Source organism: Phascolarctos cinereus, unplaced genomic scaffold, assembly GCF_003287225.1.
Source record: "Phascolarctos cinereus isolate Bilbo 61053 unplaced genomic scaffold, phaCin_HiC Scaffold_2;HRSCAF=192, whole genome shotgun sequence".
Classification (NCBI taxonomy): domain Eukaryota; kingdom Metazoa; phylum Chordata; class Mammalia; order Diprotodontia; family Phascolarctidae; genus Phascolarctos; species Phascolarctos cinereus.
In genome coordinates this window covers 322,167,649-322,183,260 of record NW_027555625.1, presented here as the reverse complement: position 1 = coordinate 322,183,260, position 15,612 = coordinate 322,167,649, and the positions used below count along the sequence as shown (strand labels likewise).

At 36.7% G+C, this 15,612-nt stretch overlaps 1 protein-coding gene across 8 annotated transcripts in view; it reads left to right on the top strand.

Moving 5' to 3' along the window:
- The window catches only part of CHD6 (chromodomain helicase DNA binding protein 6), a 183,841-nt gene that overhangs the window by 85,269 nt on the left and 82,960 nt on the right, over window positions 1-15,612 (top strand). For all 8 annotated transcript variants that reach the window (XM_020998890.2, XM_020998891.2, XM_020998892.2 and 5 more), the window contains 5 exons: window positions 7,902-7,967; window positions 9,035-9,093; window positions 9,739-9,856; window positions 14,910-14,996; window positions 15,219-15,353. In XM_020998890.2, coding sequence (XP_020854549.1) covers window positions 7,902-7,967; window positions 9,035-9,093; window positions 9,739-9,856; window positions 14,910-14,996; window positions 15,219-15,353 — 465 coding nt within the window. The remainder of the gene's footprint in view (window positions 1-7,901; window positions 7,968-9,034; window positions 9,094-9,738; window positions 9,857-14,909; window positions 14,997-15,218; window positions 15,354-15,612) is intronic.

Below are 15,612 nucleotides of genomic sequence, written 5' to 3'. Positions count from 1 at the left end.
AAAATAGACAGCAAAACTATCATTGGAGACTTCAGTGGACCGCTTTCAGACAAGTTTAATGAAAAGATAAACAAGAAACAATATAAGGACTTGAACAGAATTTTAATCAAGTGAGATATAATTCTGGCAAATATTAAATGGAAATAGAAATAAATAGAATTTCTCTGCTGTGTGTAGCGCCGTAACAAAAATTAACCATGTGATAGGCCTAGCATGTAAAACCTCATAAACAAATGCCAAAACAAATAAACACACATACTGACCACAATACAATACAGTTTATGGTCAGAAGCACCTTTAAATAAAAGATTCAAATTTAGATGGAGATTAAATCATGTAATCCTAAAGAATTGTTAGGTGAAAGTACAAATTTTACAAATAATAAGTAATTTCATCAGTGAAAATGGCAGTGATGAGGCAGTTTTTCAAAACTTTAGGGAGAGGGGAGCAGAGCCAAGATGGCAGAGTATAAGCAGGCACTTACCTGAGCACTCTTAAATTTCCCTCCAAACAATGTCAAAATAACACCTCACAGCAAATTCTGGAGTGGCAGAACTAACAAAAGAAGAGGGTGAAACAGTTTTCCAGACCAAAAGAAGTTAGAAAGTCAGCAGGAAAGGTCTGTCTCACTGGGGTGAGAGCGGAGTGCAGTCCAGCGCAGGCCACACCTGGCAAGCTAGTAACAGGCCTTGGAGGCAACTGAATCAGTGGCAAGGAGTCTCAGCCCACAGATGGTAAGCCCACGGGAGATTAGGGAAGAGGACTCTCTTGCATTGCCCACACATAGTTCTGGCAACATTGAACCACTGCGGCACCATTGGTGGAGTTGTGAACTGATCCAACCATTCTGGAGAGCAATTTGGAACTATAGACAGAGACATAAAGAGCTGTAAACCTGTGCGTACCCTTTGACACAGAATACCCCTGCTAAGTCTGTATTCCAAAGAGGAAAAAAAAAGGAAAAGGACCTAGATGTACAAAAATATTTATAGCAGCTCTTTTTGTACTGGCAAAGAATTGGAAATTGGGGTACTGCTTATCAATTGGGGGAATGTCTAAATGAGTTACAGTATATGATTGTGATGTAATACTATTATGCTGTAAGAAATGACAAGCACGATGCCTTCCGAAAAACCTGGAAAGACTTACATGAATGGATGCAAATGAAGTGAATAGAACCAGGAGAATATTGTACAGTGATCAACTATGAATGACTTAACTATTCTCAGCAGTGCAGTAATTCAAGACAGTTCCAAAGGACTTATGATAAAAAATTCTGTCCATCTCCAGAGAAAGAACTGATGGAATCTGAATGCAGATTGGAGCAAACTTTTTTTTTTACCATCTTTATTCTTGGATTTTTTGGGGGCAGGGGGAAGTGTCTATTTTCTTTCATAACGTGACTAAAATGGGAATATGTTTTATGTGACTGCATATGTTTTATGTGCCCATATCAAATTGACTTCTCAATGAGGGGGTAAGGGAGAGAGGGAGGCAGAGAATTTGGAACTCACAATTTTTAAAAATGAATGTTGTTTTAACATAATTGGAGGGGGAAATAAAATATTAAAAAAACTTTTAAAAAGAAGCAACCTTTTGAGATAGAGCCAAAGAAGTCCTGAGAGGAAAATTTATGTCTTTTTTTTCCCCTAAGCATTCTTTTTTTAAATTAATTAATTTATTTTGATTTATCAGTAATCACTTCCATAAGCTTTTGAGTTTAAAATTTTTCTCCCCCTCTTCCCCCATGTCCCTCGCCAAAACAGCGTGCAGTCTGATATAGGCTATACATATGCATTCCTATTAAACATTTTCACATTAGTGATGTTGTAAGAATTAGAACCAATACCAGGAACTACCAGAAAGAAGAAGCAAAACACAACAGAAGAAAAAAAAATAGCAAATAATATGCTTCAATCTGCATTCAAACTCCATAGTTCTTTCTTTGGATGTGGATAGTATTTTCCATCATGAGGCCTTTGGAGATGTCTTAGATCCTTGTATTGCTGAGAAATGTTAAGTCTATCAATATTAGTCATTGCACAACGTGGCTGTTATTATGCACAATGTTCTCCTGGTTCTTCTCACTTAACTCAGCATCAGCTATCCCCATTCAATTTTCTGCAGAGGTCTGTCATACCTAACTTTTCTAATATTCTATTCACCTCCTTAACTTCTTTCTTGTTTATTTTGTGGTTAGATTTATATAGTTCAGAGAGGGGAAGGTTGAGGTCTCCCACTAGTATAGTTTTGTTGTCTATTCCTTCCTGTAACTCCCTGAATTTCTCCTCTAAGAATTTAGATGCTATACCATTTGGTGCATATATGTTTAATAATGATATTACTTCATTGTCTGTGGTGCCTTTTAGCAGGATATAGTTTCCTTCCTGATCTCTTTTGATAAGATCTATTTTTGCTTTTGCTTTGTCTGAGATCAGGATTGCTACCCCTGCTTTTTTTACTTCAGCTGAAGCATAATATATTCTGCTCCAGCCTTTTACCTTTACCCTGTGTGTGTCCCCTCTGTTTCAAATGTGTTTCCTGTAAACAGTATATTGTAGGATTATGGTTTTTAATCCATTCTGCTATGTGCTTCCGTTTTATGGGAGAGTTCATCCCATTCACATTCACAGTTATGATTACTATCTGTGTCTTTCTTTCCATCCTATTTCCCCCTTCTTTATGCTTTTCTTTTTCCTTTCTCCCTTTCCCTCCTCACTAGTGTTTTGCTTTTGACCACAGCCTCCCTCAGTCCTGCTTCCCTTCTATTAGCCCCCTCTCTTTTCTTTCTCTCTACCCTTACTACTTCTTCCCTCCTTTTTCTATCCCCTTTTCCCTTCTACTGCCTTTAGGGCAAGTTAGATTTCTATACCTAACTGCTTATTTTATTCTCTTCTTGAGCCAAATCTAATGAGAGTAAGGTTCAAACAATGCTCATATCCCTCCCTTCTTTCCCTTTGCTGTAATAGGTTTTTGTGTCTTTTCCTGTAATGTAATTTACCCTTGTCTGCCTACTCCTTTCCTTTTCTCTCAGTACATTTTCTTAAATCAGATTAATCCACTTGGATTCATTTAACCCACTTGATTAGATTTTTTTTTATCATTACATCAAAGTCAACTTATACCCATCCCCTTTATGTATACCACTTTAATATTGTGTAATAACAATACAGTTCTCAGGGGTTACAAGTGTCATCTTCCCTTGTAGAGATGTAAACAGTTTGCCCTTATTAATAATATGCTGTTTCTTCCTGTCCCATTTACCTTTTCATGTCTCTCTTGAGTCTTGTATTTGAAGATCAAATTTCCTTTTTTTTTTCCCTTTTTTTAGGCAATTGGGGTTAAGTGACTTGCCCAGGGTCATGCAGCTAGTAAGTGTAAGTGTCAGGTGTTTGGGCCGGATTTGAACTCAGGTCCTACTGACTTCAGGACCGGTGCTCTATCCACTGCACTACCTAGCTGCCCCTGAAGATCAAATTTTCTATTGAGCTCTGGTCTTTTTATCAGAAAGGGTTGGAAGTCCTCTTTTTCATTGAATATCCATCTCCTCCCCTGAAAGATCATGCTCATTTTCGCTGGGTAGTTGATCCTTGGTTGTAATTCAAGCTCCTTTGCCTTACAGAATATCATATTTCATGCCCTACAGTCTTTTAATGTAGAAGCTGCAAGGTTCTGTGTAATCCTGACTGTGGTTCCATGATATTTAAATTGTTTCTTTCTAGCTGCTTGCAATATTTTCTCTTTGACCTGATAATTTTGGAATTTGGCTACTTATTCCTTGGCATTTTCAATTTGGGATCTCTTTCAGGAGGTGATTGGTGGATTCTTTCTATGGCTATTTTACCTCTGGTTCCAGGACCTCAGGGTAGTTTTCTTTTATGATTTCCTGAAAGATACTGTCCTGGCTCTTTTTTTCATTGTGATTTTCAGATAGACCAATAATTTTTAAATTGTCTCTCCTGGATCTATTTTCCAGGTCAGTTGTTTTACCAATGAGGTATTTTACATTTTCATCTAGTTTTTCATTTTTTTGTTTCTGTTTGACTGATTCTTGCTCTCTCATAGAGTCATTAGCTTCCATTTGCACAATTCTAATTTTTAACAAATTGTTTTCTTCTATTAGATTTTGTACCTCCTTCCTCATTTGGCCAGTTGTGTTTTATAGGGACTCATTTTCTACAGTTAATTTTTGTCCTTCCTTTTCCAAGCTATTGACTCTCTCTTGCATACCTCTTATTTCTTATCCCACTTTTTTTCTTCTACCTCTCTCATTTGACTTTTAAAATCCTTCTTGAGCTCTTCTAAGAAGGCTTTTTGGGCTTCAGAGCAGTTCTATTCCCTTTTGAGGTTCCAGATGTGGGTTTGTTGACAGTGTTGTCCTCTTCAGAATTTTTGCCTTGAGCTTATTATCTTCACTGTTCCCATAATAAGAATCCATTGTGTGTTTCTTTTTGCTCATGGTGTTTGCTTGTTTCCTGGCCTTTAAAGAGATTGAGTTCTCCTGCTGGGGAGCAGGGGCACTGACCCAGGCTTCTTGTGTTGGGAGCCTAGGGTCTGGTCACTGACTTTGTGTGCTGGGGCCTCAACTGTTGGCAATTGGAGTCTGTAGGGTTCTGGCAGCTTACCTGGTGTTGGGCTGGAAACAGTAACACTGGAACTCTAGGGGTAGGATTGGGTAGTGTGGCCCCTGGAGATTTCCTGCTCACCCAGGCCTTTTCTTCCTTTCACTTTCTTCAGCTCCTTTCAGATGGATGTTGCAGGATGTTTATCAGCCTGGAGCCCATTGGAGCGCTGCTTCCCTTAGTTTTGCTGAGGCACTGGGAGACCTGGTTACTGTAGAATGCCAAGGCACCTGGTGGTTTTCCAAGCTGGTTTCCACCAGTTCCCCCATCCTCACTGAGGCACTCAGAGGTCCAGGTGTTGGTGTTTGCCTGCTCCACCACCTGGGTTTCAAGATCTCCTCCTGGTATGCTGAAGTGGGACTTTCTGCTAGCTTGCTGGGATACCTCCTGTTCTGTACTGCTCCCCTTGCCTCAGGGCAAGAGGGGCCTTTCTGGTTCATCTCTCAAGCTACCTGGGCTACTGGACTACTGCACCCCGTCTTTCTTCTGGTTCAACTGTTCCAGGGTTTTTCCTGGGGTGATATTTTCTGGGCTTTCAGAGATTAATAAAGGAGGGTAAGAGTGACTTACTTCTTACTCTGCCATCTTGGCTTCTGGAAGCGGAAGTCATTCATGTCTCTTAAAAACTTTAATTAACACAAAAGAGAAATAATAGATCAGTGTATTTACTGAGCATTCATCTAAAAAAAAGTTTAAAAAATTAAATAATAAAATCTTAGCTAAACACCAAAATAAAAATTCTGAAATCCAAAATATAGAATAATAAAATAAATAAAGAAGTCATTGAAATGATAGCTAAAACCAGAAGCTGATTTTTTCAAAAGGAAAAAACCTAATGAAATAGAAAAAAAAATAGCTAAAATTAATTTTTTAAAGAGTGGAAAAGTAAATATCAGCAAAAATGAAAGTGGAGAATTCACAACTAAGGAGGAAAAAATAAAGGAAATCATTATGAACTCTTTTGCCCAATTATGTGTTTTAGCAAAACTGATATAAAATGGATGAATATTTATGAAAATGTAAAAGATGCAGATTAATGGAATAAGAAATCAAGATTTTAAATAACTCATTCTCAAAAAATGAACTTGTATAAAGCATAAATGAACTCCCAAAAGGGAAAAACGAAAAACAAAACAAGACCAGATAAATTATATCCGACATTCAAAAAATAATTTATTCCAACATTGAATAAACAGTTTGCAAAAATTAGAGGAAAAGGTAGCCTATAAAATTCTTTCAGTAATGGAAATATGATTTGATCCCTAAACCAAGAAGTTGACAAATCAGGGAAAACTGTAGATCAGTATCCATAATGAAAGTTGATATAAAATATTAAAGTGGTTTTAGCACATATTTAAAATATACATACTATGACCATCTGAGATTTATGAACAATTAATGGTTGGTTAAATTTTAGGAAAACTAAATGCAACAGACCATATAAATAGTAAAAATTTGGAAATCACTTGATTATCTCAGCAGGTATAAAGCAAATTAATCTGGAGAAGAAAATATCAAGAGTCTCGAGGGAAATTTTTAAATTGCAGAAAGGAAAGGGATCTACTATTACCAGATCTCAAGCTAACCTACAAAACAGCAATCATAAAAACTATTTGGCATTGGTTAAAAAATAGAAAAGTTGGTCAGTGGAACAAATTAGGTATTCACTATACAGAAGCAAACAAACAGTAGTGTAGAGTTTAACACATCCAAAGACTCCTTTGTGGGGCAAAGATTGTCTATTCAACAAAAACTGTTGGGAAAACTGGAAAGCAGCCTGGCAGAAATGAGTTTTAGATCAAGATCTCACATTGTATGCCACATTAAGCTCCAAATGGATATATCACTTAGATATAAAAAGTAATGCCACAAAATTTGAGGACCAAGGAAGAAGATATATTTTATAACTGGATAATGAATGCGTTCTTGTAGACAGGAGATGGTGTCAAACAAGATAAAATAAAACATTTTCTTTCTGTCTATGCATATACTCCTTGACCTTGTGATACCACTGCTGGACATAAACTCCAAAAAGCTCAAAGGAAAAAAAGGACCCTTATATACAAAAAATATTTGTTTTTTGTTCTAACAAAGAAATTGGAAGCTAATAGGGTACCAGTCAGTAGGGAAATGGCTAAACACAAAGTTTAGCCTGTGAATATAATGGAATGCTATTTATTGCATAATAAGAGATGAATGAGTCAGAGAAACCTGGGAAGACTTGTACAAACTGATGAATATTGAAATAAGCAGAACCAGGAGAATAATTTATACAATGACCTATAGCAATATAAAGAAAAGCAACTTTGAAAGACTTGGGAATTCAATTCTGACTAGTCACAATTCCAAAAGACCAAAAGTGAAGACTGTTTCCCACTTCCTGACAGAGAGGTGATAGAACAGAAGTGTAGAATAGTTTTTTGAGCATGACTAATGTGCAAATTTGTTTGCTTGATGGCCTTTCTGTTACAAGGGATGAAGTTTGTGTTCTTTTTTGCAGGAAGGGATTGTTGGGGGGACTAGTGATAATGATGCCAACAAAAAGAAGGAAAAGAAACAAAAGAGTCAGTGAAGCTTTTAAAAGAAGGCACACAGAATAGAAGGAGGTTCAGAGGGAGAAAAGCTGGGCAGCTTTGAAAGTATCATATGGAATGTATTATATATGGACTTTAAAAAGGAAACAAGCGTGACCTTGTGGGTTGTTGTGATTTCTTATCACTTCTGTTTCTAAAAAAAGAGAAGACTTGTTTGGAATCTATTAGACATGGGCTCGTGTTCCAGGACTACTGTCTACTTATTTCCTGGCTGATAATGAGCAGACCACTTAACCACTCTGACTTTCTATGTATTTGACTGTAAAATGGGGTTAGTATTGCTTATACTACCTATATCACAGGATAACTATGAGGAAAGCTTTTTTTGTACTATAAAGTGCTGTAGTATGTAAATGTGAATTCTTGCTCTTATTATTAGAGTACTTAGTAACATTTTATATTATTAATTAGGATTTTTTCCTTTCTGAGGGTTCCTTGTAATTTGAAAGTTTTCCACTTAGTGCTATCTATTGTGCTTTGTGTCCATCATCTTTTTATGCAGCACTAGAACCCCTCCAGTGTAGCCATAAACATGTTATAAAAGATTATTTTATTCACCTTACGTGCTGATGGTTACTAAGGATTAGTAAACTTCTAGATCAAAAATTGCCAGTTATAGTACTTCAGATGAAATCTTCCTTGGTGTCAGTAGAATAATGACCATTACTTTAACCCTTTTCTTTAGGAGCCTCCAGAAGATGATGCTAATATCATTGAGAAGATTCTGGCATCCAAGATGGTACAGAAGGAGGTCAGTGGCTTATGAGTTGTAATTTTCATCTAACTCAGCCATCTGGAAATATGCACAAGTGTAGTAGGGGCATGGGGGATGGGCAGAAAGGAGAAATTGAGGTTGGAATAGGGATGGTAGGAGTGAGAATTATGCCAGAATATTTTTTGACATTTGTCATCCATTTGTCCTTCATAATAAATTTTGGGTTATATAACTTAATAAGAGCAAAATTATTGTTTTTCCTTTGCCTTTGCATCTAGAGGTAGCTATTCCATAATTGCTACCTTCATTAGAATTCAGTTGAGGGCTAAGAGGGTAGACAGTGAGTGGTATACCAGAGAAGTCTCCTAGATTGGTTTGATTAGTTTAAAGTAAAGTATCCCAGAATTAGCAGATAGCATCTCAGGAAGAAAATTTTTAGAGACAGAAGAATATTGAGGCATGGTATCAATGAAAACTTATTTTTCATCCTTAAATTAAATATTTAAGGAAGTAAGTTTCATTTGTTTAAGCCTCACTGCCACAGATGATTTATTGGGCTGTCATAAGAAAAATTATAAATCAAGGCATACTTTTCCTGATGTCAGGCAGAGCAGCACCTACTTAGGTCTAGGATACTTAGTTCATAGGAACAATGGGAAGTCAGCCTTGTGGTGTTATAGTCGTGGTTCATTCAAATGGATTGGGGTTTGGAGTCATGGCTTATTGATGATACTATTGCTAAATAATATTGGCTGGACCATTGTTATGTGGGGTGTGGCTATATAAGTATTCCCTTTTACTCTAGGTTTATCCTAATCATCTATGCTAGCTGTGTGATCAGAGGAATAAGATAAATCTAGTCCTATTTTGAGGCTTGCAAGACTATAGAAATATGGAGCCTTAATCCATGTGGTTTTTAACTGTGTTTCACCTCCATGAAACAGTCTTTAGTTATCAGCAAGAAGTAAAAGGCCTGTGAAAGTGAAAGTTTTCTTAAGTAATCCTTGCTTAAAATTTATGTATTTTCATTTAGCACATGAATTATTCATGCAGAGTAGCACCTGCCACAGGGACAGAATTGATAATCTGCTTGTTGGCCACAGGTTCACCCTGGGGAGCTTCCTTTTGACATGGAGCTATTCTACGTCAAGTACAGAAACTTGTATGTATTTACTTGTTTACAGCTTTTAATTTCTTCCTTTACATTTCCTTCACATAAAAAGGATGCTTTCCCCATTTTTAACAAAATGTCCCATGTCGACATCTTTCATGTATTTTTAGGATGACCCTTAAAATTTTTATCTTCTTGAGTTTTACTGAAGTATAGTCTTTCTTCTCTTCTTGATCTTCCACTTCTCTTCATTTTCTTCTGCTTATCTATTGCTCTCAGTGATGGCCATTAAAGTCTGTGCCCACCATTGCTCTGTTAATGTCAATTCTTATGTTAGCCTTTGATCACTTTGGATCATGTCGAACTTGTCATCCACCAAAACCCTCAGGTCTTTTTCATGGTCACTGCTCTCAGGCTAAGGGAGTTGCTCTCAGGCTAGGGATTCATAAGCCCTTATAACTTGTCCCCAGCTTTTCCCTGTCCTAAAGGGCAGACTCCTTAAAGGCACATGTGTAGATGTCATAAATAGCAAAATTGATATAATAACAATACTGAATCTTGGCATCAGAAACTAGATTTGAATCTTAGAACCAGTCAGTTGCTTTTATGTTTAATAGTTTGAATTTTAAACAATTAAAACAAATAACACATTTGTGTAGTTGTTCCTGGATTAAATGTCCTTGTATCTTTGGGCAGTTCCTACTTGCATTGTAAATGGGCAACGATGGAAGAGCTGGAAAAAGACCCTCGGATCTCTCAGAAGATAAAGCGCTTCAGAAATAAGCAAGCACAAATGAAGCACATTTTTACTGAGGTAAAATGACATTTAATAATTAATGTAGCTTTAGTTCTTTGAGTTTTGAAAATCTGGCTTAGGGGTTTGAGTAATTTATTAATTGAAGTTGAGGCTCTGTAAATCCACTGTTTCTCTCACATTGTTGAACCTGCTGTTTTCTGGTATAATTTAGTCCAAATTAATACTAAAGAAAAGCAGTGATCATCCAGTATTTAAGTGAATCAGTGGCTACATAAGGTTAGATACACATTGGGTGCTGCCAAGTGGAATGTGAAAATTCAACAGCACATTTTTTTTAAATTTAATACTTTATTTTTCCCCAATTACATAAAAAAACAATTTTCAACATTCATTTTTAAATTGAGTTTCAAATTTTCTTTCTCCCTCCCCACCACCTTCATTAAGAAGGCAAGCAATTTGATATAGGTTATACATGTGTAATCAGCAAAACATATTTCCATATTAGTCATGTTGAAAAGAAAACATAAACCAAAATAAAAACCCAAGAAAAATAAGTCTGTTTCAATCTGTATTCAGATTCTATCAGTTCTTTCTCTGGAGATAGATACTACTTTTCCTAAGTCCTTCAGATTTGTCTTGGATCACTGTATTGCTTTAGAATAGCTAAGTCATTCACAGTTGATCATCTTACAGTATTGCTGTTACTGTATACAGTGTTCTCTTGGGTCTGCTTATTTCACTTTGCATCAGTTCATGTAAATCTCTCCAAGTTTTTCTGAGAGCATCTAGCTCATCATTTCTTATATCACAATTGTATTCCATTATAATTATATACCACAAATTGTTCGGCCATTCCCTAATTGATCTGGCACTCCCTCAATTTCCAGTTCTTTGCCACCAGAAAAGAGCTGCTACAGTTCCAAATTGTTCTGTATAATGGTTGAATCAGTTCACAACTCCACCAACAGTGCATTAGTGTCTCAATCTTCATACCTCCCATCCATAATTTATCATTTTCCTTTTCTGTCCCATTAGCCAATCTCATAGGTGTGATATAGTACTGAAGTATTGTTTTAATTTGAATTTCTCCAGTCAATAGTGATTTAGAACATTTTTTATATGGTTCTAGATAGCATTGATTACTTCCTCTGAAAATTGACTTCATAGTTTTTCATCATCTGTGGATTGGGGAATGGCTTTTTTTATAAATCTGACTCATTTCTCTATGTATTTGAGAGATGAGGCCTTTATCAGCGAAATTTCAAAATTTTTTTCACAGTTATGATTGTTAACAGTATTTCCCTACTTCTTATTTCCCCATGTTTATTCTATTCTCTCTCTCCTTTCACCTTGTCTCTCCTCAAAAATATTTTGCTTCTGACTGTTGCCTCCCCCAGTCTATCCTCCCATCTATGAAGACCCTCACCCCTTCTCTTACTTACCCCTCCTACTTTCCTGTAGGGTAAGATAGATTTCTGTATCCATTTGGGTATGTATGTTATTCCCTCTTTGAGTCAGTTCTGATGAGAGTAAGGTTCAAATGTTCCCTGCCAGATCCCCCATCTTCCCCTCCACTGTAATAGCTCTTTCTTGACCCTTTTATGTGAGGTAATTTATTCCATTCTACTTCTCCCTTTCATTTTCTCCTAGTGCGTTCCTCTTTCTCACTCCATAATTTTATTTTTAAAATATCTCTTCATATTCAACTCAAACCTATGCCCTGTTTCTCTATATACTCCTTCTAACTGCTCTAATAAGGAGACATTTCTTATGAGTTACGAGTATCATCTTCCCATGTAGGAATGTAAATAGTTTAGTCTCATTAAGTCCCTTATGGTTTCCCTTTCCTGTTTACCTTTTTATGCTTCTCTTGAGTCCTCTATTTGGAAGTCACATTTTCTATTCAACTCTGGTTTTTTCCATCAGGAATGCTTGAAAGTCCTCTATTTCATTGAATATCCATTTTTTTCCCCCCTGAAAGGCATTATACTCAGTTTTTTTGAGTAGGTGATTCTTGGTTGTAATCCTAGCTCTTTTGCCCTGCAGAATATTATATTCCAAGTCCTCTGATCCTTTAATGTAGAAATTGCTAAATCTTGTGTTATCCTATCTGTGGTTCTGTGATACTTGAATTATTTTTTTCTGGCTGCTTGCAATATTTTTTCCTTGATTTTGGAACTCTGGAATTTGGCTACAATATTCCTGGGAGTTTTCATTTTGGGATCTCTTTCAGGAGGTGATCAGTGGAGTCTTTCAATTTATATTTTACCCTTCGGTTCTAGAATTTCAGAGCAGTTTTCCTCGATAATTTCTTGAAAGATGGTGTCTAGACTCTTTTTTGATCATGGCTTTCAGGTAGTTCAATAATTTTTAAATTATCTCTCCTGGATCTGTTTTCCAGGTCAGTTTTTTTTTCTACTAAGATATTGCACATTGTCTCCTATTTTTTCATTCTTTTGATTTTGTTTTATTGTTTTTTGATGTCCCGTAGTGTCATTAGCTTCAACTTGCTCAATTCTAATTTTTAAGGAATTATTTTCTTCAGTGAGATTTTGTACCGCCTTTTCCATTTGGCCAATTCTATTTTTTAATGAGTTCTTTTCTTCAGTGAATTTTTGTGGCTCTTTTTCCATTTGGCTAATTCTGCTTTTCAAGGTATTCTTCTTCTCATTGGATTTTTGTTCCTCTTTTACCACTTGGCATATTCTGTTTTTTAAAGTGTTATTTGTTTCAGTATTTTTGTTGTGCCTCCTTTACCAAGCTTTATTTCATGGTTTTCTTGCATCACTTTCATTTCTCTTTCCAGTTGTTCCTCTACTTCTCTTATTTGATTTTAAAAATCCTTTTTGAGCTCTTCCATGGCCTGAGACCAATTCATATTTTTCTCAGATGTTTTGGACATAGGAATCTTGACTTTGCTGTTATCTTCTGAGTGTGCCTTTTGATCTTTCTTGTCACCATAGTAATTTTCTATGATCAGATTTTTTTCCTGTTGTTTGCTTATATTCTCAGCCTATTTCTTGACTTTTAACTCTTTGCTGAAGTGGGGCTCTGCTTTCAGGGTACAGGACACACTGTCCCAAGCTTCAGAGATTTTGTGAGCTATTTTCGTAGGTATTTCTTTGGACCTGTAATCCAAGATGGTATGATCTAAGGAGAGGTGTGTTTACTACTATCCTGGTCTGTGAGCTTCCACAAACACTCTTTTCTGTCCTGGAACTGTGATGAGGGTCCTTGCTGCCCTGTGGCCACAAGCTCTGATCTGCTAGTGCTCCTCCTTGCCCTGGGACTGCCACCAAGAGCTGAGTAGGGAGAAAGCAACAGAATCCTGTCCCCAGTGCCAGCAGAGAGATCCCTATAATCTCCTTTTGAAGAATTGTTCGACCCTACCACACTTATTGTCTATTCACTGAGATATCTGGAAACAGCCACTGCCCCTGTTGATTCATTCACTCCCAAGGCCTGCTCCTGGTTTGCTGGGGTGTGGTCTGCTCTGGTGTGGCCTACACTGACCTGTGCTGCACTCTCACTCTGGTGTCACAGACCTTTCCTGCCAAACTTTTAAGGTGTCTTGGTCTGGAAAATTGTTTCATCTTTACTTTTGTGGATTCTGGTACTCCAGGATTTGTCTTAGAACATTATTTAAAGGTCTTTAGAGGGCTTTGGGGGAGAGCTTAGGCAAGTCCCTGTCTTCTCTCCACCATCTTGGCTTCAGCCACTAAACAGAACATTTCTTAGGAATTTAACAGCATATAGATCAATAACTTAAACGAGAGCAATTTGCATGCTCTTTCATCAAAAAAATAGTCACATTATTCTTAAACTAAATGTGAAATCTCTTGCTTTCAAATTGGAGACAATTTTTATGCAAATGTTTCATTTCATTTTTTTTGTTTTTAAAATTTCAAAGGAAACAAAATATACAGTTTTGATGAGTTTTGGTGAAATGTTGAAAAGGCTTTTTGATGATGCACAGTGAAGTGAGCAGAATCAGAAAAAAAAATTATATAGTAACTACATTGTAAAGAAAAGCAAAATTGAAAGACTTAAGATCTCTGATCAGTGCAGTGAATAGCCATGACTGCAGAGGACTGAAGATGAGGTCTACTACCTATAGCCTGACAGAGAGGTGGAGAACTCAAGGATTAGGTTGAGATACACATTTTTAGACTTGGCCAGTATGTGGATTTGTTTTGTTTGATTCTTCTTATTTTGTACAAGGGTTATTTTGTTTTGTTTTGTTTGGAGGGATGGAAGTTAGTAAGGGGGATATCAATGTCAATGATATGATATGTCAATGATATCAATGACAGTGAAGCTAGAACAAAAAGAAAAGAAAGGTAGATCATTGTAGCATTTTTTTTTAAGTAAAAAGAGGAAAGTTAAGGAAACTCAGATAAGCAAGTGAACTTTTATGTATGGGATTTATTTTATAATTTTTTTAAAGAAATGCCAGTTGTATGCAATGGAGATATGGAGTTTCAGATTCAGACCTCTTTCAGTTCTTCTTTGTATGGTATGGTGCCTATGTTTGCCAATAGTGGCCAAGTTAAGAATAATAATTTTTTTTAAAAATGTTTCTTGTTGGGGTAGTGATCTCCTAACCACTAAAATTGTTTAGGCAGAAATTAGGTGTTCATCTGACACTACTTGTGTAACCTCAGGCAAGTCATTTCATCACACTTCAGTGTCTCTGTTTCCTCATATGTAAAATGAAGAAATTGTACAAGACAGCATCTGAGCTCCCTTCTACCTTTAAATCTGTTTCCTATGATCTGTAGAGGGAGTTATAGGGGAAATAAGAGAGAACATAAGGATCCTCTCTAACATATGCATGGTGCTATTTTGGGTCCTGTATAAAGCAGCTCAAGCAAAATTATGCTTTGCCTTCTTGAAACTTTTAATATTAAAGATGGCAGGTCCTGAATTGTAATGTGGTAGATCTTGAGAGAAGAGAACAGATATTTGTTAGCTAACTTTTAAAGAAATATCTGTCTTTATGCAAATGGATGGGCTTTTTTGACCTAATGGCATTTTGAAAAACACTGGGTATGGGGTTGAAGGGAATTGAGGAAGTCTTTTTTTAACGGCCTTCTTCTGTTTGCATTAGCCTGACGAAGATTTGTTCAATCCAGACTATGTAGAAGTTGATCGTATCTTAGAAGTGGCCCACACCAAGGACTCTGATACAGGGGAAGTAAGTACTTCTGCTCCCTGCAGTGTCTTTCATTCCTGCTGTGTGTTGGGGTAGTACTTATTCCATCAACGTTAATTTTGTAACCCTTCTTTGAATTCCACACATCTGTTATCTAATTGCAGTGATTTTCAAATACCTGGCCAAGGTAGCACCAGTCCTAGTCCCTGTGTTCTTGTGGTAAGTGACTCGGATTTCTCTTCTCTCCTCTTTGCTCCCAATCAGGAGGTGACTCATTATTTAGTGAAGTGGTGTTCCCTGCCATATGAAGAAAGTACCTGGGAATTGGAAGAAGATGTTGATCCAGCTAAAGTGAAAGAATTTGAGTCTCTTCAAATTCTTCCTGAAATTAAACATGTGGTAATATGCCTCTGTTTTTCACTTAACTCCTTTAAATAATAGGTGCATTAGGCATGTGGACTTACTGATCATGAAACAGAAGAGTGGTCATTTGTATCTGCATATGCAAGACGGGTGTGGGCATCTGAGGATGTGCAACCCTTTAACTGGAGAGTTTCTTTACTGCTTGGCCTCATACCAACTGTTTTCCTGCTTCTTCATCAAACATATTTGGCAAAAGCAAAATTCCTCCCTACTTCTTTGAAGCTGTCTTCTTTTC